This window comes from Ranitomeya imitator, chromosome 3, assembly GCF_032444005.1.
Source record: "Ranitomeya imitator isolate aRanImi1 chromosome 3, aRanImi1.pri, whole genome shotgun sequence".
Lineage (NCBI taxonomy): Eukaryota > Metazoa > Chordata > Amphibia > Anura > Dendrobatidae > Ranitomeya > Ranitomeya imitator.
This window is the reverse complement of record NC_091284.1, coordinates 64,821,307-64,847,105: the sequence shown is the minus strand read 5'-3', so window position 1 is coordinate 64,847,105 and position 25,799 is coordinate 64,821,307. Positions and strand designations below refer to the sequence as shown.

General features: G+C 41.9%; 1 protein-coding gene across 6 annotated transcripts in view; it reads left to right on the top strand.

The window, feature by feature from the left end:
• The window catches only part of ROBO1 (roundabout guidance receptor 1), a 1,753,811-nt gene that overhangs the window by 1,620,791 nt on the left and 107,221 nt on the right, over nucleotides 1-25,799 (top strand). For all 6 annotated transcript variants that reach the window (XM_069760966.1, XM_069760963.1, XM_069760965.1 and 3 more), the window contains 7 exons: nucleotides 8,159-8,330; nucleotides 12,343-12,548; nucleotides 15,173-15,254; nucleotides 17,050-17,218; nucleotides 17,300-17,466; nucleotides 23,807-23,928; nucleotides 24,153-24,384. In XM_069760966.1, the coding sequence (XP_069617067.1) occupies nucleotides 8,159-8,330; nucleotides 12,343-12,548; nucleotides 15,173-15,254; nucleotides 17,050-17,218; nucleotides 17,300-17,466; nucleotides 23,807-23,928; nucleotides 24,153-24,384 (1,150 nt within the window). The remainder of the gene's footprint in view (nucleotides 1-8,158; nucleotides 8,331-12,342; nucleotides 12,549-15,172; nucleotides 15,255-17,049; nucleotides 17,219-17,299; nucleotides 17,467-23,806; nucleotides 23,929-24,152; nucleotides 24,385-25,799) is intronic.

Here is a 25,799-nt window from a genome sequence, read left to right as displayed (position 1 = left end):
ATCAAGACTGGGCCAAGAAATATCTTAAGACTGACTTTTCAAAGGTTTTATGTACTGATGAAATGAGAGTGACTCTTGATGGGCCAGATGGATGGGCCAGAGGCTGGATCAGCAAAGGGCACTCCGACTCAGATGCCAGCAAGGTGGAGGAGGGGTACTGGTATGGGCTGGTATCATCGAAGATGAACTTGTGGGACCTTTTCGGGTTCAGGATGGAGTGAAGCTCAACTCCCAAACTTTCTGCCTGTTTCTGGAAGACAACTTCTCCAAGCAGTGGTACAGGAAGAAGTCGGTATCGTTCAAGAAAAACATGATTTTCATGCAGGACAATGCTCCATCACATGCCTCCAACTACTCCACAGCGTGGCTGGCCAGTAAAGGTCTCAAAGAAGGAAAAATAATGACATGGCCCTCATGTTCACCTGATCTGAACCCCCATAGAGAACATGTGGTCCCTCATAAAATGTGAGATCTAAAGGGAGGGAACATAGTCCACCTCTCGGAACAGTGTCTGGAGGCTGTGGTGGCTGCTGCATGCAATGTTCATCGTAAACAGATCAAGCAACTGACAGAATCTATGGATGGAGGCTGCTGAGTGTCATTATAAAGAAAGGTGGCTATATTGGGCACTAATTTTGGGGGGGGTTGTTTTTGCATGTCAGAAATGTTTATTTCTAAATTTTGTGCAGTTATATTGGTTTACCTGGTGAAAATAAACAAGTGAGATGGGAATATATTTGGTTTTTATTCAGTTGCCTAATAATTCTGCACAGTAATAGTTACCTGCACAAACAGATATCCTCCTAAGATAGCCAAATCTAAAAAAAAACCACTCCAACTTCCAAAAATATTAAGTTTTGATATTTATGAGTCTTTTGGGTTGATTGAGAACATAGTTGTTGATCAATAATAAAAACAATCCTCTAAAATACAACTTGCCTAATAATTCTGCACACAGTGTAATTTCACAATGGATGATACCAGTGCCCATTAACTAACAAGAGCGTTGAGAGGTATTGAATATGAAGAAACAAATTTGTGATGGAAGCTTCTAATTGAGCCTATTGCCGAGACGTGAACATAGCCTAATGCAAATCGACCACAGAAAAATAAAAATAATATGTATTTTATATATTTACCGTATGTTTGATTTTTTTTCTATTTACTTAAGCACTACACGACGGGGCTATTTTCCCATTTTGCGGTACTGTTTTTCATCGCTTTCTCCTCATAGCCATGAATCTTTTATTTTTCTGTCCACATAGACATATTAGAGCTTGTTTTTTGAGAGATGAGTTGTACTGTTGAATGCCGCCATTCATGTTACCACACTACTGGAAAATGTAGAAAAAAATTCCAAGTGCGGTGAAATTGTGAAAACAATGCAATTCTGACTTTTTTTTTGGGGGGGGGGAATTGCTTTTACGTTGTACATTTTGTGGTAAAGATTACTTTGCATTATGATTCTCCTTACCAAGGTGATTACGGCGATACCAAACATGTCCAGTTTTTTATTACTTTAGTAATAAAAAAAATCTGTAGTATTTTTATTTGCTGATGCAGCTATGTGATGGCTTACTTTTTGCAAGGCGAGACTATATTTTTATTAATATTATTTTGGGATAGATGTGACTTTTAGATCATTTGTTACATCCTTTTTTGTGTAATTGTGGGTGTTTACCTATCTGGTTAATTGTTTTTATATTTTGATAGATCGGAATCTTCTGAACGAGTCAATGCCACCTATGTGGTTTTTTTAAAATCTTTTTATTTTCAATGGGGGTCAAAAAGGGGGGTAATTTGAACTTTTTTTTTCTTTTCAAATTTTTTTAAAACTATTTTTCTACTTTTCACTGTTATTCTTAGGGGGACTTGAAAATGCGATCTTTCAATCACTTGTGTTATATATAGCGATGCCATGCATCACTGCATATATCAAAAATCACGGTCTCTTTCGAAACCCAGCCACAGCTAGGGTCTCAAGGGAGCTCTATAATGACAGGCACAGGGGTCATTAGCTGACCCCTAGCTGTCATGATGATAACCCATCAGAAACCCATGATCACATCAAGGGCGTACCAATGGTTAGAGAGAATTAGGCGCATGCACGCTGGTGCGTTTTAAATGCCCCTGCCAGAGATTGGCAATGGCATATAACAGGTTAAAAATCACAGGTTGAGCATCTCTCCACTTGCAATTGATAGCGGCAGGTACTGGCTGTTATACACACCCATCATCTGCCATGTATGGGGTGGGCTCGCTGCGTGAGCCCGCTCCATACACCCATTTCGGATATTGTAAAGGGGATAAAATCAAAATAAAATAAGATATCATAAAATATAAATACTGAAAATCAAAAAAGTTAGTATGTAAGTATGCAACATAGTAATGCAAGGTAAGTATTAATGGGAGGGTCTGACACAAAGTAATTTTCATCCTAAATCCCTATGTATCAATGCCATAATCTAAACTGATTACTAATATACTTGAATTAAGATTCCCTAACTACACTATCTAACTGCTTTTCTTTTTTTACTACTTCCTGTTTTGATGACACTTTGAGAATCCCATGCTGGGATATTCAACCAATGCTTCATTAGTGACGCTTGTTTCAGGGGCTTGGCTAGTCCATGCGAGATGTGCACAATGACAGCGCACTCTCACGCTGCTGACACAGAGCAGCAGTAACAAGCTGGCACTACAGTAAGCAGGGCCGGCTCCAGGTTTTTGAGGGCCCCGGGCGAAAGAGTCTCAGTGCCCCCCCCCCCTTTAACACATACCACGATTCATGACCGCATATACTGTAACACAGCCACATAGTATATAGCACAGCCCACGTAGCATATAACAGCCCATATAGTATATAGCACAGCCACATATTATATAACACAGCCCATGTAGTATATAACACGGCCCACGTAGTATATAGAACATTAATGTAGTATATAGCACAGCCCACGTAGCATATAACAGCCCACGTAGTATATAACACGGCCCACGTAGTTTATAGAACAGCCATGTAGTATATAGCCCAGCCCACGTAGCATATAACAGCCCATATAGTATATAGCACAGCCACATAGTATATAACACAGCCATGTAGTATATAGCACAGACATGTAGTATACAGCACAGCCCCCCTCCCCCAAGAATGGCCCCATAGTTCAATACTCACTGTTATAGTTACAAAAGAAAAAAACACTCCTCATCTCTCAAGGTGCCCGCGCTGCTCCCTGCTCCGGTCTCGGCGACTGCCGCTGCAATGCCTGACACACAGCGAGTGTGCGATGACGTCATTGCGCACCCGCAGTGGCAGTGTCAGAGGCAGAGTGGGGAATGATGGGAGACGGAGCGTCAGGTGACGCTCTCTCCTACATCATCTGCTTTGAACTTTACCGGCAGATGCCGGTATAATTCAATGCGGCGGCGGGGGAGTTGGCGCTGGTGATGGGCGGGCCAACCTGCATCACAGAGGCCCCATAGCGGCTGTGTAGCGCTGGTGATGGGCGGGCCAACCTGCATCACAGAGGCCCCATAGCGGCTGTGTAATGTGCCACTAGTTGAAGGCCCCTGGGGGAGTGTGGGCCCTAGGCAGCTGCCTGCCCCTAATGCCGGCCCTGAATGGGCCCCCTGTCTCGCCAGGGCCCCGGCATTTGCCCGGGTACACCGGGTGCTGACGCCAGCCCTGACAGTAAGCCATTAATGTGTGTTCAAAGACTACCCAGTGTGCATAGACCTGCGCCCCCCGCAAGGAACATCACACACTAACTGTACGCTCTGGTGCCAGCTCTTTACTGCTGATCTGAGTTAGCGGTGAGAGATTGCGCTGTCATTGTACACATTGCATGATGCACATCTCGCAGAGACTAGCCCAGCCCCTGAAATGTAGATTACTAATGACACTTAGGTTCAGGGAGGGGGCAGGGGCTGCTGCAGTGACTGCAGTCTCCACCCCTTGATGACGTTTCATGCACTGGGATCTCAAAAAAAGCATCATCAAAAAAGGAAGGAGTTAAAAAAAAGCTGTTAGAGTGTAGTGAGGGAACAGTAGGGAATTTTTAATTCATGTAGATTCAAAATTGGGTTAGATTGATAGGGATTTAAAATGAAAAATACTTTTTTTGTCGGAGCAACCCTTTAAGGGCATTTTATTTTGAATGAATTCGTAGATATATTAGAATAGTCTATATTATAAGTAAAATGAAAATAAATAAAAAATAGTTTTGAAAGAAAAGAATAAAATGTCTTTTTTTAAAATGTTATTGTGCCCAATCTATTAAACATAGTAATAGTAATACCCACTTTCATTTGTTAACACTTTGAAATTTTTTTTGCACACAGTTCCTCAGTATTTTGCATTAAAGGCTTTATGACAGGTTTCCAATTAACTGTTGGCTAAAATAAAATTATATATTTTGTCTGAATAATAACCAAATTTAAAACTTTCACCCTGAGAGATAATAGAACAGGTATGTTTAATAAATGATAATACAGTTGTAGCGGCCGAGCTTAATGACATCTTACATGTGTATTTTGTGATATGTTGCCGAATGCATTGAACTGTGAATAATTTTGCATATAATTAAAATGGGGGATGTGCTGTAGGAAAGGAGATGGAAGGTTGGTTGAAAATGCCTATTGCTCTAAAACATAATATTCCTATCTCTGCCTCGGGAATTCGTATCACTCTTGTCCCAAGGGTAAAGAAAAACGAAATGTGACTAAAAACACTTGTTTTTTCCTTAAAACATAAATGTGGGAAAATTGAAAGATTCTTGTGTATTTTAAATAAGAACTGGGAGATATTTTTTAAAGGTGAAAAAATGCTGAAAGGTAAGAATGTTTTACAAAAGTAGAGGTGTTAACAGTTTATTTTTATCAACGAACAAAATGCAAAGTGAATAAACAAAAGATCAATTAAAATCAAATCTATATTTGGTGTGACCGTCCCATTGCCTTCAAAACATCATCAAGGCATCAATTCTTCTAGGTACATTTGGCCACAGTTTTTGAAAGAACTCAGCAGGGAGGTTGTTCCAAACATCTAAAGGTACCGTCACACTAGACGATATTGCTAGCGATCCGTGACGTTGCAGCGTCCTGGCTAGCGATATCGTCCAGTGTGACAGGCAGCAGCGATCAGGCCCCTGCTGTGATATCGCTGGTTGGGGAAGAAAGTCCAGAACTTTATTTGGTCGCTGGACTCCCTGCAGACATCTCTGAATCGGCGTGTGTGACACCGATTCAGCAATGTCTTCGCTGGTAACCAGGGTAAACAGGGCCGCGCTTAGTAACCCGATGTTTACCCTGGTTACCATCGTTAAAGTAAAAAAACAACCGCTACATACTTACCTACCGCTGTCTGTCCTCGGCGCTCTGCTTCTCTGGTCTGGCTGTGAGCACAGCGGCCGGAAAGCAGAGCGGTGACGTCACCGCTCTGCTTTCCGGCTGCCCGGCGCTCACAGCCAGACCAGAGAAGCAGAGCGCCGGGGACAGACAGCGGCAGGTAAGTATGTAGCGGTTGTTTTTTTACTTTTAGGATGGTAACCAGGGTAAACATCGGGTTACTAAGCACGGCCCTGCGCTTAGTTACCCGATGTTTACCCTGGTTATTCGGGGACCTCGGGATCGTTGGTCGCTGGAGAGCGGTCTGTGTGACAGCTCTCCAGCGACCAAACAGCGACGCTGCAGCGATCCGGATCGTTGTTGGTATCGCTGCAGCGTCGCTTAGTGTGACGGTACCTTTAGAGAACTAAACACAGATCCTCTGTGTATGTGACTCGTGCAAATCTTTCTGTCTTTCATGGCTCTGTGAGGCCTTATCCTCATTTCCAGGACTCCTTGTTCTTCCTTTCACTGAAGTTTGTTCTTAATGTCATTAGTTGCATGTTAGGGTTTATTATACTGCTGCAGAATAAATTTGGAGCCATTCAGATGCCTCCTTGATAATATTGCATGATGGGTAAGTATTTGTCTCTCACAAAATTGAGGACCCCATTAATCTTGGTCAAGTTCCAAACTCCATTTGCTGAAATGCAGCCCCAAACAGGCAAGGAAGTCCACCATACTTTACTATTACCTGCTGACACTCATTATTCTACCACTGTCCAGTCTTTGAGGAACCAAACTGCCTTCTGTTGCAGCCAAACAGTTCCCTTTTTTAATTATCAGTCCAAAGCACCTGCTGCCCTTTTTGTGTTCCCCTTTTGCTCCATTTTATTGCATAGTTGAGTAACTCGGCCTTGTTTCATGTCAAAGATATGATTTTTGGTTGTAGTATTCCATGTTGGGCAATTCTGGCCAGACTTCTCCAAATGACAGATTGGTGTAGCTGGGTCCCACTGGTTGCAGCAGGCTGAATGTGCAGCAGGGGACGGACTTTTTCAGCTGTGTAGTATACTTACATGCCATTGTAAAATGGTGTAAATGCTTTAGAGACAGGCCATGAGGCTACTATGAAAAACTTGTAGAGAAGGGGCCTTGGTTGACCTCTTCTCTTTTGCTATTTGATGACGTTTTTCTGTGCAATGCCTTATCTACAGAGAAACTCCCTTATTAGTCATGAAAAACACCAAAGCCGCCACATAGACACTAGATGATTGTCTGCCCAGCGGTGATTCGGCTGATCTATCAAAAGCCATCTCAGTCGACTCTCCCATACATAAGAACTTTCATTTGGTCGTGCTCTCCTGTATTCTGAATGAGAAAGTCACTGGCTGTTATGTCAGTCAGTGGCTTAACTCCATGAGGATAATGCAATCGGCTGTCCGAAATCGGACATGTCCAATCAACGTCTCCTTCAATGAGTGGGTCAGTGCTCCCATACACTTTAGACTGTTGGCTGAGCCACTTTATATGAGCAGGTTCAGTCAACATTATGTAACACACATGCTGGCGCCCTTGCATGCAGGGATGTTGACATACTCTCTGCCGTGGCTGCGAGTTCACCTCCCCGATCTCTCTGTGCACTGACTTCCATCAGTGTGCCTAGTGTGCATACTCGCCTGCACTTAAAGGGGCAGCTCACCCCTGTAAAGATTCCCCCTGCCATTAGCTTTTAGGCATCCTGTATAAAAGGCACCCTCCCCAATAGGGAGGTGCCCAAGCAACATAGATTCATTAGTTGGTTACTTTGAGTGGGACTAGTGAGTTGTTAGCTCCCCTGGTCCTTGTGTGGCTGGTTACTGAACCTGAACCCCTTGGCCTTGTGTGGCTAGTGCCTGAACCTGCTCACCCTATCCTTGAGTGAATGATGCCTGAACCTGAAACTCTGGTCCTTTTGCAGCCGGTGTCTGAACCTGAACCCCTGGTCCTTGTGCAGCAGGAGCCTGAAACAAAACTTGTGTGTCTGAACGTGTACCTAGCCCAGTAGCCCATGTCAGTATCTGTTCTGCCCGAGGAGTAGTTTAAATGAAGCCCGAGTCCAGACTGAATTGGCGAACCTGACCCATGGGGTCAGCAGCTGCAGTACCAGGAACTGCCTAGGAGTGGTAACTAATGGCTACCTGCAGCTCAAGTCAGACTCCACCATCAGAAGCTCCAGTTAACATCAGGCAGCCACTTAGCTACGTCCCTTCCAATGTAAGCCTGACTCTGTGGCACAGTGGGTCCACGAACCACGTGTGCCACTTGCATGCATGATACATTAGTCTAAGGGCTCATGCAGACGTCCATGCAAATTTGTCCAAACACAAACCGCTAATGCACGGACTGGCTTACCCAAGCATAACAGCCTCATAGAAATATATGAAGGTGTCATGATCTGGTCTGGAGAACTAAAGCCAGTCTGTACATTGCGGTCTGATATGAGCCCTAATATGTTTGTGGCCTTAAGCATTTCTGTCTAAATAAAATGACTAAAGTTACTAAATAAAAGTATAGGATAATGCTTATTAATGCTTGTAGATTGTAAGCTCTCACGAGCAGGGTCGTCTTATTGTGCTTTAATTATTGTATTGTTAACGTTGTTACTTATGACTATTGTTTGAAACTGTTAAACTGTAAAGCGCTTCGGAATATGTTGGCGCTATATAAATAAAGATTATTACTATGAATCCCAAAGCACTTACAGAATATGAGAACGTTTTCAATATTTTCTCCATAATTACGCTATTCACAGTTTTCAAACATTAATGCTATTTTTTCCACTTTTTTTCAGAATCTTCTCTTTTCCTACCAACCTCCTCAGTCCTCCAGCCGTTTTTCAGTGTCTCAAACCGGTGACCTCACGATCGTTAATGTCCAGAAGTCTGATGTTGGCTATTATATCTGCCAGACTCTAAATGTGGCAGGCAGCATTACAACAAAGGCCTATTTAGAGGTTACTGATGGTAAAGTACAAACAGTTTTTAATTCAAAAGCTTTCAAGGACACAGAGAATTCCCTTATCTTTATAATCCTTCCCCTAAAAGAGACGTCTTTCCCAGCATCTCCTTGTTTTACAACTTTCTGTGTAGAGCATGCTTTTAATTAGTGCTGTTTGGGTTTTATAATTGGCTGTCAGTGCCAGGAGCGCAATCTGTGGCTCCCCGATGTGCGGAGTGTGAGCGCAGTGTGTGACTTTTCTATAGACCTGAAGGTAATATTTTACCAATATTATCTCTGGAAAGAATTAAGCTATGCGATAAAATAGTTTATTGATCTTATAAGAACTATTTCTGGGATTCATTGGCACATAGCTGAAACACTAGTTTTCAGAATGGTTTATAAAAGTCACACTGTGGTTTTGGCACTGCTAAATTAAAGATGGAACTAATATAGTAAAGTAGAAAAATCACCAACGGGCAGGATTTACTAAACTGTGGGGACACACTTACTGGCTATTGTGTTAAAGAGAATCTGTCATTTCCAGAAATGCCACTTAACTCCAGAAATAGGGCTAATTTGCAGTTAAACAGTGATTCAGTCCTGTTGACTTATTGGAGCAGCAGCTACAGGGAGAAAATTAAGTGTTATTCTCTCTGTAGCCACTCTCTTCCAGTCATTGGGGTGGTGCATGGAGCTGTCACAATCACCACTGCAAAATGACAATGGGTGTAATCAGTTTCCGGCACACTGACAACGTGCTCTGCAGTGTGTGTGTGTAGCATGTGTGTGTAGTTTAGGCTGTCAATCAAAGTGAATTGTGGCGATTACAAAGGCAGTCACTGTGTAGTGAGTAGTGATTTTAACCGCTCCCTGCACCTCTCCGTTGACTGGGGTGCTCCCCATTGATTTAATCGCTACTCCAGATTACCCTTATATCAGTTGATAAATATGATTTCTGTATGTGACAGGATCCCTTTAAGTTCCCATGTTGTTGGAGCAGCCAAAAATGATCTGTGACAGAATTAGACACAAATAGACACATATAATAGCATTATAATTTCTCAACAGAGTACCGGAAAATATTTCTTTTTCAAACCTCGAGATCTTGTACACATCTCAGGTTATTTCATAAGGATTGACACATTTGTATTTATTCTTTAAAAGGCATTTGTCAGTAGTATTAACCCTCCTAAGCCGTCTATACGGGTTTGCAGGTCATAGGAAGCTGAATAAAATGATACCTTGATACCATAGAATGTCAGAGTTGGAAGTGACCTAAAGGGTCATTGTGTCCCACCCCTGGTCACTAAACCATCTCAGACAGATGTCTGTCCAGTCTCTGGTTGAAGACTTCCATTGAAGGAGAACTCACCACCTCTCGTGGCAGCCTGTTCCACTCATGGATCACCCTCACAATCAAAAATTTCTTTCTAATACCTAATCTGAATCTTCTCCCTTTTAGATTTTATCCATTGCTTCTCGTGTTTCCATGTGCAAATGTGAATAATGATGATCCCTCTACTCTGACATCCCTTCAGAAATTTGTAGACATTTATTAAGTCTGTTCTTAGCCTTCATTTTTGCAAGCTAAACTTTCCCAGATCATTTAACCATTCCTTGAGGACATAGTTTGCAGTCAGCTCACCATCCCAGTAGCTCGTCTCTGAACTTGCTTCAGTTTTTCAATGTATTTTTTTAAAATGTGGTGCCCAGAACTGGACACATTAATCCAGATGAGGTCTGACCAAGGAGGAGTAGAAGGGGAGAAATACTTTGCGTAATCTAGACTATGCTTCTCTTAATACATCCTAGAACTGATCTGCGATCCATTGTCTCATTCCAGAGAAATCCTTGTTTTTCTTATACTGTATGTAAATGGGGTGTCCGAGGCTATGGGCCGGACACTGATTTGCATGAGAATCTGCCTCCAGAGCTTATTATGGATGAAGGGGGCATTACCAGTGGGGGATATGTAACTAACGAAGAACAGCAGAACTGAAGTTTGTCTCATGACAATCATGTTAGCAGCTGCAGGTCTCACAGCTCTGCTGTATTACAGCACTGACTGCCTGTGAGGTGGAAGCTCAATCTGGGAGGAACCTGCAGATGTGTCAGGTGTGATCACACACATAGACCATAGGATCCCTCACCACTGTGAGAATCTGCTTACAGACGAGCTGGGGAAGAAGCTGTGCAATACTTATTATCTCCCTGATGAATCACGTATTTGAGGAAATATATCAGGAGTAAAGCAGGGAAATTACCTGATCAGGGTTATGACTAAGGAGTAATTGCCTCCCTTTCACCTAATAATTTCCCTTTAGAATAGCAGGGATGGTCTTCTGAAATACTGGTGAGACTGTTCCTTTTCATTTTTCTATGGTATGATGTTTTTTGATTTATAGGGCAAGCATATAGGAACGCTTGGATTGGTGGTAGTTGTCTTGGTTTTACACGTTCCCAAGTAGGTTATTTTTAAAGTAATTATTAAAAGTTATATTTTACCTGCTTTATTGCTGGGTTCCGTATAATCGCACACAGCTCTGCAGGAGAGCAGAGCGGCCATTACACATCACACTGGTAACACCCCATTTCATGTCAAATAAACTCTGGAGGTGGAGTCTCATGCAGATCTATGTCCATCCCATAATCCTTAATAGCTCATTTACATATAAGAAAAAATTTGGATTTCTCTGGAACAAGACATTGGATCTTGGATTTCAAGGTATGATTTTATTCAGCTTCCTATGATCTACATGCCCATATATGCGGCTTAGGAGGCCTGATCCTACCTACAGATTCCCTTTAAGTTCTCAATTAATTTTTTCACATTTTTTCCTATTCTCCTTCATTCTTTCTTTTGATAGGAAATTTGTTGAGTTGTCAGTTTAACAATAGCTAGTATTAACCAGCCCCTATACAAAGACCCTCATGTTATGTTTGAAACTGTCCTGTTTGAAAATGTTCCTAATAATGACCATGAGCTATTCTGCGCTTTTACCTAATCTCAGTTTGCTTATAGGGAATCTGTCAGCAGGATTTCACTAACCCAACTAAGCTATTTATACAGTATGTGCATGTAGTTCTGTCAAAGACAAAATCAGCAATACATGGCCAGTCCATTCCGCCGTTACTGAGAAATCAGTGTTTGAATTGATCTGAGGGTATAGATCTAAAGCATCTGTCACTCCAGCTCTATTCCCTGCCCAGTGCTAGCTCCTTCTCCTTCGCCTGAAATCACACAGCATTAAGGCTGTCAGTCAACCAGGAGGAGGAGACACTGGGTGGGGAGAAGAGCTGGAGTGACGGAGGTTTCAGTTCTACAGTAGTTCTTCAGCCTCATCTGCATATTAATTGAAGCGCTAATTTGGAGGAAGGTATTGTTGGACTTGAAAGAGTTTGAATGAACATAAATAGTTTGAGGGATGAGATCCGGCTGGCAGGTTTCCTCTAAGTTTTGTGAAGTTGTTGGAGCACTGCTATGATATTAACCACACAGATGCCAGATGCAGAACTTCGATCTTCACATGAAGTCCGTGTGTGAGAAGCGGGCTGATGTTCATTTCTCGCATGTCATCCAAACATCTGTTTTTGCATTCGTGTAAAATGGATAATAGCCAAGAATTGGATCGTTCTGCGATGAACTAATGTTTTTCTTTCACCCCACTGTGTCATTTTTGTGGAAAGGAACGGTGAAACTCTATCTTTTGCCACTCAGCACTTCATGCTATTAAGTCATTGGAAGTGAAATGAAAATTCCTGTTGCATTTCTCAAGTCGCCTCTTTTTTTCATAGGATGCTTGATAAATGCCAGCAAGTAGTGAACATCTTTTCCACCAGACAAGAGAAAATGTTTTGGTATTTTGTGTCTTGCTTATCATGAAAATTCCCCCTGAATAATGCATGATTCCTAGTTTAATTACTTGCTTAATTATCTTTAGCTTGTTTCGAAGCCTACAACAACCGCTGTTGCTTGATTGATTAGAAAATTGCTCCCAGTTGCAGACATATATTTCCTGTTGTTTTCTTTGGCAGTGGTCGCTGACCGTCCCCCACCAGTCATCCGCCAAGGTCCTCAGAACCAAACAGTAGCAGTTGATGGCACCTTACTCCTAAATTGTGTCGCTACTGGAATTCCAGTTCCCACAATCCACTGGAGAAAAGATGGCATCCTTGTCAACACCCAGGAATCTCGAATCAAGCAGCTGGACACAGGAGCACTGCAGATCAGATACGCTAAGGTGCCAGCAAAGTTGGTTACTAGTTATATGTCATTAACAATTTTACAGTGTCACCGAAGCAAGCTAATTTTTTTTTTTGCTTATTTAAAATTTTGCATATAAATTATATAATAAATACATGAATAAAAAAAGTAAATAAAATATACAAAATAATTAAAATGTATAAAAAATAGAAGGGAATGCTGCAAATAAATATATTCATTATAAATATTAATTTGTCTAGTTACACTTGGCATGACTGTTGATTGCTTCTCAGGCCAGATTTTCAGAACTGTATATTAATGTTTGCGCCATTTTTTATCTGAAACGAAAAAAGAAAACACTTAGCAGTGAGTGAATGTTGAAATAAAACATTTGGATTCACTTTTGTATGGCAGTAATGCATATACCATACATTTTATTTAAGAAGCAGGCGATTTCTTAAAACTGTTCCTTTATATCATAAAAATAAAGTCTACGTCCAACATAAGTGTATATGAGGCTCTAGCCTGAATGCACAGCAGGGGCGAACATATCTTTGGAGCAACCTATGCAGCCGCACAAGGGCTCTAGGGGTAAAGGGGTAGAGATGGACTAACCCGAACAGTAAAGTTCGGCGTCCATACCGAACCTACTGTTCGGGCTCGGACACCGAACACTTACTTCACCTAACCTAACACCCATTCCATTGAATCCCTTGTCTCCTGAAATAAAATAAAATTAAAAAGCAACAATATCCCTCACCAATCTGACGTTCTGTCCAACGCCATGATAAATGTCTGCGGAAAAACAGGTTTGAACCTGGATGGTGCCAAAATGTGACCGTCGATGCTGAGAACTACTGATGAATGAGCTACTGCAAGTGCAGCATCAGTGATCAGCGGTGACATCATCAAGGTTACTACCGGTCACTGAGACTGCGTTCCGAGCCGGGCCAATGAATTGTGGTGACCTTGGTGAGATCACTGCTAGAACAGTGAGAAAAAGCCTCACAGTGCAGAGGCGAATTCACCACAGTTAGAATTCACCAAAGTGAAATTTTCCCAGCAGTAGTCCCATCAGCTGACCCCAGTGATCGGAGGTAAGCTTTATACCTGTGACCCCAGCCACATGCTCACGCTGTCTTTTCACAGCATGGGAACCGCAGTTGTCTGACTGGCAGTGATGATTTTACCGCCAATCAGAAGCAATGTTTGCCCCACTGTCGTGCACATGACAGTGTGGTAAACACTGGATGTTCGGGCTCCCCATTCATGTGAATGGGGGGCTCATACCGGCTGGACCCGAACATCCATGTGTCCACCCATTTCTAAAAAGGGCCCCATTTCCCCAATCCAAAGCAGGAATTATCCATTTTGATGAGCTGGACTGTAAATGCCCCATATACTGTTCTCATACAAGTCAGACTGACCTCCCTTCTCGTCATGCCTGTTTTTGTCAATACTTTTGTTAAACTTAGAAATAATTTGCACGGCTCAATGTAAAAATATTGTCTCGTCAAAAGCCAAGAAAAATCATAAATGTTTCTACGTACCCCAATCTTCCAGCAGCTGCTCCAGTCAACGATCCTGTCTTCTTGGTTTCCAGTCCTTTGCTAGATGCAGACCTGGTTTTCTATGATGGCACCTTACCAGGGCTGTGCGAGAATGGGACTGGCCTACTGCTGATTTCAATAGCTAAGCCAGCCTACTTCTCTGTGGAATCTGTCACCCCATTTTTCGTATATAAGCTGCAGCCACCGCCATCAGGGGCTTATCTACAGCATTCCATAATGCTGTAGATAAAAAGTATAAAAGCATCACTAATTCAATATGCTGTTAAAAAAAATACAAAGATAGGGAATAAAAAATGGGAATAATTGGCTATGCGTTTCGAGCATTTGAGCTCTTAGTCGTAAGTCTAAGAGCTCTAATGCTCGAAGCTTGTAGGATAAACATTTACTTTTTTTTTCCATCTTTATTTTCCTTTATACCATTCTTTCTGTCTGGGAACCAGCCCATTGTCTCTTCTGAGCACCGCGTCCTACAAGAATAATTCAATTACCGGATCTAGTGAGCTGATGGGATCTCTGTTTTCTTCATTGTTGGGAAGAATGCCTCAGTAATATAGTGCTGTATGTTTGACATCCTAGGGTAGCACGCTATATGTCTATCGCATAGAATGGCGTAATAGGGACTTTGCGTGTCTGTCTCTACCATTTACATAAGGCCCTAGGCTGCTCTTGATTTTGTTGAAAATTTTTGAAAGTTTTTTGAAAAAAATATTTTAAATTGGAAAATAACACATATTTCCTAGGCTTTTAATATTTCTGCAATGAACGCAGATATAAAATGTCTACTTTGTAAATGCCCGTGAATCAGTCCTAATCCCCGACACTCGTCAGCGCTTATGTCCTTTGACATGAATTTACTTTCTGCAAATATTTGCATGTGTAATTGTGTAATTAGACTGATAAAGGTTATTATTAATTCGGCTTTACAAATAAAGTCGTGTATTTTGCCACTTCTTTGAAGTCATGAAACAAATTGGCTGCCTGGAACATCTAATAGCTCTCCATCCAAAGCCAAAAGCATCCTCGGTAATTGCTTTTCCATCCCAATGCATTTCTGATCGGCCCAAATACTAATTTCAGGCTTTCTTTTCAGCTAAGTAACACAGGCCGGTATACCTGCACTGCATCCACACCGAGCGGAGAGGCCAGCTGGAACGCGTACATCGAGGTTCAAGGTAACGACATAGAAATTCTCAGCAATGTTTTCCGATTTTCGATTTTAGCAGGGTACCGTGGTAGGTGGAATACTTTTTGCAGAACTATTCATAATAGCTCTATAGAATGTATTCTTACCAATAACAGTATTGGTAGTATAAACACATTTAAAGAACGACCATTGTTTTAGTTATAGATTTTTTTTGTCTCTATAAATCAATAGTGCACATGAAAATAAGCAACTTTGTAATTTATGTTATCGGAGAATTCTGCTTCTTTCTTCTCTTGGACTGATTTTTCACTCTGTAAACTGTATTCAGTGGTTTAGTGAATACAGACTTTCCCATTGCTGAGATAGGAGATGGCAGTTGGTGCTTATAATGTTCTATGGAGAGGGGGAGGAGCTAGAGACAGACACGGACATTCTGCTATAACTTATCCTGAAGCAATAGTTACAGACTAAGTTCGGCCCCAGCCCACCCACAAACTTTTCACACCATTTCTGAGCAGAGTCATGAACTGATTGAAAAGTAACTAAACTATTTTTAAAATAATTTAGTTATGCTACGGGGAATATAAAGTTGTGAATTTTGGTAATATACTTATTAACATGTTTACATTCTCGTTTTCTGTGTATACAGCACTGCACCAGCACTTATGTATACATATTAGGAAGCACTGACTGTGCTTCCTCCTCCAGACCCAGTGAACTTGTGATCACCGGGTGTAGGGAGACAGCAAGAAGTAGAAGACCCAGACTGCTCTACTATGCAGCCAGGAGGCTGAAATTCTGCAACTGGGGCTAAAATTCTTGTCCTAGTTGCAAGGGAAATCGGCAATAAAAATATTGTATTGAAATGTTAAAATACCCCAAAAGGTCTTTTATGATCTTATGGGACCAAAGTGGGTAAATATAGATGAATTTAAAGAGCAAAACTAAATGTGAAACAAGCACAATTAAATAAAAATTAAAAAGAAAATATACCATACATTGGGGAAAAAAGTGTTTAGTTAGCCACCAATTGTGCAAGTTCTTCCACTTAAAAAGATGAGAGAGGCCTGTAATTGACATCATAGGTAGACCACAACTATGACAGTCAAAGTGAGAAAACAAATCCAGAAAATCACCTTGTCTGATTTGGCAAGATTTACTTAGCAAATTATGGTGGAAAATAAGTATTTGGTTACCTAAAAACATGCAAGATTTCTGGCTCCCACAGGCCTGTAACTTCTTCTCTAAGAGGCTCCTTTGTCCTCCACTCATCCTCTGTCCTCCACCACTTCTTTGGCCTTTTTTGCAGGTTTGTACCAGAAAAATTGGCATTGTTGGAAGTATGTTATCTAGTTTTACATAGGACTGCAGGTAAAGCAATGATGTCTTACACACGTGTAACTAGGAGGAGCTTTACCATTTCCTGGGGTAATGATAGGGATTGCTAAATACATGGACCAGGGCACAGCAAGGTTATAGCTATAGATGGTACAGAGATACCAGTTGTGACCAACCTTGGTGTCTGAGGAATGGCCTAAAGGTTCCCCTGTCTCATAGAGAGACCCCATAATAACAAGTAACTCTGGAGCCATCGTTAATTTATTGCTGTGGAACCACTTAATGTGGTTGGAGACCTGCTCACCCTGAGTATAAAGGCATAAACTATTGCTCCCTATAATATGATGTGTCCAATCCAGACCTTGGACGCTCCAGACTTCAGACACTGCTCATTTAAAGCCATTGGCTTATTGTTTGCACTATATAACACTTCAGTGTTTAGTATCATTATTTCCAATACACTGTGATCATTTATCTTCCATTAGAATTCGGTGTTGCTGTACAACCTCCACGAGCCACTGATCCCAATCTTATTCCAAGCGCTCCATCAAAGCCCGAAGTCACCGATGTCAGCAAGAATACAGTGACCTTATCCTGGCAGCCAAACTTGAATTCAGGCGCAACACCAACATCGTACGTCATAGAAGCCTTCAGGTACTAGATGGGCTGGATGGTATATATTTAGTATATATTGCACATACTATTGCCACAGTGTGATTTTGATTCTCTTTGCAGCCATGCTTCTGGAAGTAGTTGGCAAACAGTGGCCGAAAATGTCAAAACTGAATCTTTCGCCGTCAAGGGCCTGAAACCCAACGCAATCTACCTCTTCCTAGTGAGAGCAGCAAATGCTTACGGACTTAGTGACCCAAGTCAAATATCTGACCCTGTAAAGACTCAAGGTAGGAAAAATCTAAGATTTCAACAATTTATCAGTTTTTCGACCTAACGGAGCCGACATTGAAGACGCGTCCAGTATTTGTATCTGCAGTCACCATGAGGGGACGCTCACTGTATACAGATTTATAAAACTTAATAGATTTAGAACTTACAATACTGGACTTTTACCGCTAATAAGGTGAACTCTTAATGAGGAGTGAGTATTATTCTGAGTTTTGAAAAGGGGGGGCTTCTTTCCTTGTTCTCTCCCTTCTGTGCTCCCTTCCTTTTGTTCTTCATCTTCCCTTACTTCCTTAATCCCTTCCTTTTTTTCCTTCCCTTCCGTTCCTTTCCTATCATTCTTTCCTTTTTTTCCCTTCCTTCGTCCCTTCCCTCCTTCCTCCCTTCCCTTCTTTCCATTCCTTCCCTTCCCTCTCTTCCCTTCCTTCCTTCTTTCATTTCATCCTTTCTTCTTTCCCTTCTGTTCCTTCCTTCCTCCCTTTGTTCTATCCTTCCTTCTTTCCTTCCATCCTTGGTTCCATCCCTCCTTGCACCCTTCGTTCCACCTTTCCTTCCTTCATTTCATTCTTCCTTCCTTTGTTCCATCCTCCCTTCCTTTATTCCATCCTTCCTTCCTTTATTCCATCCTTCCTTCCTTTATTCCATCCTTCCTTCCTTTATTCCATCCTTCCTTCTTTCCTTCCTTTTCTTCCCTTCTTTCCTTCCCTTCAAAAGTCTATCTATCTATCTATCTATCTATCTATCTACCTATCTATCTATCCGATATCTATCTATTATCTATCTATCTATCTATCTATCTATCTATCTATCTATCTATCTATCTATCCGATATCTATCTATTATCTATCTATCTATCTATCTATCTATCTATCTATCTATCTATCCCATATGTATCTATCAATCCATCCATCCATCCATCCATCTCATACCTCTATCCAGTATCTTTGTTTTCCCATAATGTCACTGTCCTTAAAGAGTAAATCTACAACTTTATTAAACCCCAAATGAAGCAGTTCTACGCATCCCAGTTCTTCTTAGTGTGACCTTGTACATGTACATCTATACCAGACGTGTTTGAGCTGAAGAATTCCCCAGATATCTTAATAAATGTGGTGTAAACATTTCTACCAATCTGCAGCGATGTCGTGCAGGGTGCGGGCAGAACACTGGGACTTCTGTAGGAATATTCTGCAGCTGATTCCCCTGCATTTGACCCTATCCAGAGGTGACTCTGGGGGATTTGGGACCCCGGTCGCCATGTCTCACCGTGGGTCAGACACAGCACAGCTGTGGATTAAGTCACCGCTGTTCTCATTTATATTAACTGCTGACCGCAGGAAAATGAAAATGGATTCCTTCTTGTCCACCTCTGGATGACTTCATCCTGTTGGCTTGTAGATGACCTCCATGAAACTGAAGCACAATTGCCAACTTGACTTTTTTATTTTTTTTCTGGACAGCTTACCAAAAAATCAGGGAAGGACAATATTTTTTAGGGACTCATTAGAAAATTATTAATCATTATCATTATAAGTGATCCATGTCTACAGCCCATAATTCTGATAAGAAGACAACATTCACTATGAACTGTAAAATGATGATAACTACAATCAGAATAATCTCTACAAGTTTCTTCAGCTTCAAATTACCGTATTTACTCGAGTATAAGCCAAGATTTTCAGCCCATTTTTTTAGGCTGAAAGTGCCCTCTCAGCTTATACTCGAGTCATTGTCCCAGGGGGATCGGCAGGGGAGGGGGAGCGGCGGCTGTGACATACTCACCTGCTCCTGGTGCGGTCACTGCACATACCTGCTTCTCCGGTGCTGATAGCTTCTTCCAGCGTTGAGTGGTCACATGGTACCGCTCATTACAGTAATGAATATGGACCCAACTCCACTACCATAGGGGTGGAGCTGCATATTCATTACTGTAATGAGCGGTAACGGTGACCACTCAATGCTGGAAGAAGCTGCCGGCGCCCAGAGACCGGAGATGCAGGAACCACGCCAGGAGCAGGTGAGTATAACGGGGAGGGGAGCGCTGCGCGATATTCACCTGTTCCTCGTTCCGGGCGCCGCTCTGTCTTCCGCGTCCTCTGCAGTGACGCTTATGTCATAGAGCGCGATGACGTGGTTAGTCCGCGCCCTCTGCCTGAACGTCAGTGCAGAGGACGCGGAAGACACAGCGGCGCCGGAACGAGGACCGGTGAGTATTGGAAGTGCCAGGGGCCTGAGCGACGGAGAGGTGAGTATGTCATTTTTTTTTTAATCGCAGCAACAGCATATGGGGCAAATATCTTTATGGAGCATCTTATGGGGCAATAATAAACATTTGTGCAGCATTATATGTGGCAAATGTCTCTATGGAGCATCTTATGGGGCCATAATCAACGTTTGTGCAGTATTATATGGGGCAAATATCTATTTGGAGCATTTTATGGGGCCATATTCAACATTTGTGCAGCATTATATGGGGCAAATATCTTTATAGAGCATCTTATGGGGCCATATTCAACGTTTGTGCAGCATTTTATGGGCAAATATCTCTATGGAGCATCTCATGAGGCCATAATCAACATTTGTGCAGCATTATATGGGGCAAATGTGTCTACGAATGTGTCTTATGGGGCCCTTATTAACCTTTATGCAGCACTGCATGGGAGAAATGTGTCTATGGAGCATCTTATGGGGCCATTATTAACATTTGTGCAGCATTATATTGGGCAAATGTGTCTATGGAGCATCTTATGGGGCCATTATTAACCTTTGTGCAGCATTATATGGGTCATAGTTTAATATGGAGCATCTTATGGAGCCCATCATAAACTGTATGGAGCATTATATGGGGCGTATTTTATATGGAGCATCTTATGGGGCCCATCATGATCTGAATTGAGCATTATATGGGGCTCCTGATTCAATATGGATATTCAAAAACACTTAACCTACTGATGTCTTAACTAATTTTACTTTTATTGGTATCTATTTTTATTTTTGACATTTACCGGTAGCTGCTGCATTTCCCACCCTAGGCTTATACTCGCTTCATTAAGTTTTCCCAGTTTTTTTGTGCAAAATTAGGGGGGTCGGCTTATACTCAGGTCGGCTTATACTCGAGTATATACGGTAATTACAGACGCCTTCAATGTTTTTGATGAAATAGAGCAAAAAAGTTTCCTATTTTTTTAAAGACTGTCCTGGAATTTCTGAACAGGTCGCAGCCCTGCAGTGTAATAACGGTTAGTTGTATCACTATGGTTCTCCCTGGTGTATATACAGCTCTGGCAAAAATTAAGAGACCACTGCAAAATGTTCAGTTTGTCTGATTTTTCTCTTTATAGGAATATTTTTGAGTAAAATATAAATTGTTCTTTTATTCTATAATCTTCTGACAACATGTCTCCGAATTTCCAAGCAATACATTTTAGATTTTTTTTCTGAAAAGGAGAAATGGTCAAAATGTAAAAACAAAGCAAAACATTGCTTTCAGACCTCAAAGAATGCAGAGAAAACAAGTTCAGAAACAACAATACTAATGTTTTAACTCAGGAAGAGTTCAGAAATCAATATTTTGTGGAATAATCATGATTTTTAATCACAGCTTTCCTGTGTCTTGGCATGCTTTCCACCAGTCTTTCACACTGCTCCTGGTACAAAAATGTAAGCAGTTCTTCTCTGTTTGATGGCGTGTGACTATCCATCATCCTCCTGATTACATTCTAGAGGTTTCCAATGGGGTTCAGGTCTGGAGATTGGGCTGCCCATGACAGGGTTTTGATGTGGTGGTCTCTAAAGGTACCGTCACACATAACAATATCATTAACGAAATCGTTATGTGTGACAGCGACCAACGATCAGGCCCCTGCTGGGAGATCGTTGGTCGCTGGGGAAAGTCCAGCACTTTATTTTGTCGCTGGATCTCCCGCTGACATCGCTGAATCGGCGTGTGTGACGCCGATTCAGCGATGTCTTCACTGGTAACCAGGGTAAACATCGGGTTACTAAGCGCAGGGCCGCGCTTAGTAACCCGATGTTTACCCTGGTTACCGTTGTAAATGTAAAAAAACAAACACTACATACTTACATTCCCGGTGTCTGGTCATGTCCTCCGTCGTCAGCTTCCCGCACTGACTGGTGAGCGCCGGCCGGCCGTAAAGCACAGCACAGCGGTGACGTCACCGCTGTACTTTACGGCCACCGCTCAGTCAGTGCGGGAAGCTGACGGTGGGGGACATGACCAGACACCGGGAATGTAAGTATGTAGTGTTTGTTTTTTTACATTTACAACGGTAACCAGGGTAAACATCGGGTTACTAAGCGCGGCCCTGCGCTTAGTAACCCGATGTTTACCCGATGGTTACCGGGGACTTCAGGATCGTTGGTCGCTGGAGAGCGGTCTGTGTGACAGCTCTCCAGCGACCAAACAGCGACGCTGCAGTGATCGACATCGTTGTCGGTATCGCTGCACTTTGGCAATCTGTCCTCTAGGGCCGGGTCCTTTCTGTCATCATCTGCCTCATTTTTGTACTTAAACCACATATTTTTAAAAGTGGAATAAAAGAATAAAAACTACTTTTTATCCCTATGAAAATTTTCTGGTGCCTCAGATCTTTCTCAAATCATCTTCCGTCCCTTAGTGTCATACTCAGACATTGCTAAAATTTCTAAAAAATGGTTGGCCAATGGCAAAATACCGCCAGTGAGTGCCATAACTCCTACCATTCAGCCAAACAAATGGTTTGCACGTCATTTATTAAAAAAATTATTCGTTAGGGAGTTGTGAACACTTGAAATTGGACGATAACGGACGGCTATTTCATGGATCCATCGTCCATAGACTTCAATGTTAAAAAAGTAGAACAAAGTTTAAATCAGTTTTTTTTTTATCTGGACGAAGAAGTTGTGTCACCTATTTGCTGTATCTTATGTGTCTGGCTTTGTATGTTTATCTGTTTCTAATCATTGTTTAATATAATAAAATGCATCTTTTTGCTTCCGTGTTGAGCCTTGCCATTGGTAAAATGACAAATTCCCACTTGTGCCGTAATATGTGGCTTTTTTCCTGATTTATGAGAGTTTTTGAAAAAATTAGGGCTAAGCAGGAGCAATGTTGCTTTCGAAGACCCAACAAATTTGCAATAGTTTATGCCAGAAACTGGTTCAAATTATAGCAAAAATCAGACTTTTTAGAAGTCCTGAGATGCGTCACATACTTTAGGAGGTCTGCTGGGTGTTAATGAATTGCCCCCATTGTACGACTTGTTGCAGAATGTTTCCAGGTGTAAATATTTGGGTTGTTCTTTTATATTCTAATATATTATATCTAAGCGGTTATGGGTTGCTGATTATGAGATTCGTCGTCCTTAGGAAGATTCTTGTTCTAGAGAGTTTATCAACTACAAATAGACATCAGTTTATCCCACCATTTACTCTGGTGTCCTCTGTGTTCTAGATGTTCCATCACAGATCCTTGTTACCCCATAGATGTCATATATACCTATAAACTGTACTGCAGGCTCTTGGTGTATAATCCTCATTGATTGTATTACAGGGAATCTGTTACAAGGTTTTTCTACCCCATCTGAGAACAGCATGCTATTGGGGCAGAGACCCTGACTCTAGTGATATATCACTTACTGGGCTGCTTGCTGCAATTTTGATACTACTATTGTTTTATCTGCTGCAGTTCTCTGAATGCTGAGTCCTGTGTAACCCCACCCACACCACTGATTGGCTACTTTCTGTGTACACCGTGCATAGGCATTAAGCTGCCAATCAGTGGTGGGGGGTGTGGCTGGCAGCAGTTTACTAGTCTTCTAGTGATCTTCTCTAGCTGATAAAACTTTGATTTTTTTTTTTTTTTAATTTCATCAAGCAGCCCAGTAAGTGACACATCCATGGAATGAGGGTTTCTGGCCCTACTTTAAGCTGATCTCTGATTAGGTAGAAAAGTCCTGGTGACAGATTACCTTTAAATGCTTCTAAATCATAGAATCATAGAATGTTTGAGTTGGAGGGGACCTCCTGGGTCATCGTGTCCAACCCCCTGCACAATACAGGATTCACGAAACCATCTCAGACAGATGTCTGTCCAGCCTCTGAAGACTTCCATTGGAGGAGAACTCACCACCTCTCGTGGCCGCCTGTTCCACACATTGATCACCCTCACATTTGTAATTGCTGTAGATGGCCCTCTGGTTTTTGCTTGTGTTCGATGTGCTACTACATATTCTTGTTGCGATTCCCGTGAATGTAGTTGGCTTCTTGAGATATGTCTGTAAACGTCTTATATTCTCATCAGAACATTCAGTCTTGATCTGTGTAACACATTCATCATTTCAGATGTTCCTCCTACAAGCCAAGGTGTGGACCACAAGCAAGTCCAGAGAGAGTTGGGAGACGTGGTCCTGCACCTTCACAATCCAACCATCCTGTCGTCTTCTTCAATAGAAGTACACTGGACGGTAGGTAGATAATTGAGACAACATCCATGGCCGATCCCCTCCAGGGCCATCAAAGAGCATCGCCAAGAAAGAAACCTGTTAATCACAGGCACCGGATAAGGTTTAGGACGTTCCAAGATCATCGCTTTTCCCATTAGCATTTAGATTGGTCCTGCCTGGAATTTTCTGTATCTGGAAAGACACCTTGGATCAGAAATGAGATGCGTTTCCCACTTCTCCTGCAGGTCGACCAACAGTCTCAGTACATCCAAGGCTATAAGATCCTCTACCGGCCGAGTCCAGAGAGCCGCGGGGAATCTGCTTGGTCCATATTTGAAGTTCGAACTCCAGCAAAAAACAGCGCAGTGATCCCTGAGCTTAAGAAAGGGGTGAACTACGAAATCAAAGCCCGGCCGTTCTTTAACGAGTTCCAAGGAGCCGACAGTGAAGTGCGCTTTGCCAAGACCCTGGAAGAAGGTAACTCCCCTCCCCCGCCTTAGTGCATGGCTCAAGGTGAGGCTGATTACTCCTTAGTGTTTGTTGCTTTTTCTTTCACGTTTTCTGTAGTAATCACTCCGCTGATTGGAGATTATACATGTTAAGTGGAAACCTGATCGGATCCTTGCCTGCGATTTGTGTGTATATACACCGCCGCCTGTTTAGTGGAAACAAAGAGATTAGCTTGATTAGTAAAGGAAGGTTTGATATGACTGATTCTAGATCTGATCACAGGGATAATGACCTCCTCACCTACTGTTTGTGTGCCTGCATTCTAGAAAATTCCTTTAACCCCTTAACCCACGGAGCTTTTTTCACTTTTGCGCTTTTTCTGTCAATATGGCCATGTGAGGGCTTATTTTTTGCGGGATGAGTTGTACTTTTGAACAACACAAGTGCGGTGAAATTGCAAAAAAAAAAGTGCAATCCCACATTTGTTTTTTGTTTGGCTTTTTTGCTAGGTTCACCAAATGCTAAAACTGACCAGCCATTATGATTCTCCAGGTTATTTCGAGGTCACAGACACCAAACATGACTAGGTTATTTTTTATCTAAGTGGTAAAAAACCCCTCAAACTTTGCTAAAAAAAAACAAACAATTGCTGCTCCATTTTTCGTGATCTCGGGTTGGGTGAGGGCTTATTTTTGCGCACTAAGCTCATGTTTTTAATGATAGCATTTCGGTGCAGATACGTTCTTTTGATCGCCCGTTATTGCGTTTTAATTCAATGTCGCAGCGACCAAAAAAAGTAATTCTGGCGTTTTGAATTTTTTTCTCACTACGCCGTTTAGCGATCAGGTTAATCCTTTTTTTATTGATAGATCGGGTGATTCTGAACGTGGCGATACCAAATATGTGTACTTTTGTTTTTTTTATTGTTTTATTTTGAATGGGGCGAAAGGGGTGATTTGAACTTTTATTTATATTTTATATATATATATATATATATATATATATATATATATATATATATATATATATATATATTTAAAAACTTTTTTTACTTTTGCCATGTTTCAATAGCCGCCATGGGTGGGTAGAAGCTGGCATAGCCTGATCTGCTCTGCTACATAGGAGCGATGTTCAGATCGCTCCTATATAGCTGAATTACAGTATTGCTATGAGCGCCGACCACAGGGTGGCGCTCACAGCAATCTGGCATCAACAACCATAGACCTCAGGTTGTCATGCCGACGCACCCATGACCCCCGATCATGTGATGGGGGTCACCGGTGCGCGCATTTCCGGCTGGAAATTTGACAGCGGCATTTAACTAGTTAATAGATGTGGGTGGATCGCGATTCCGCCCGCACGTATTGTGGGCACATGTCAGCTGATCAAAACAGCGGACATGTCCCAGCTTTGATGCGTGGTCACCGCCGGAGCTGTCATCA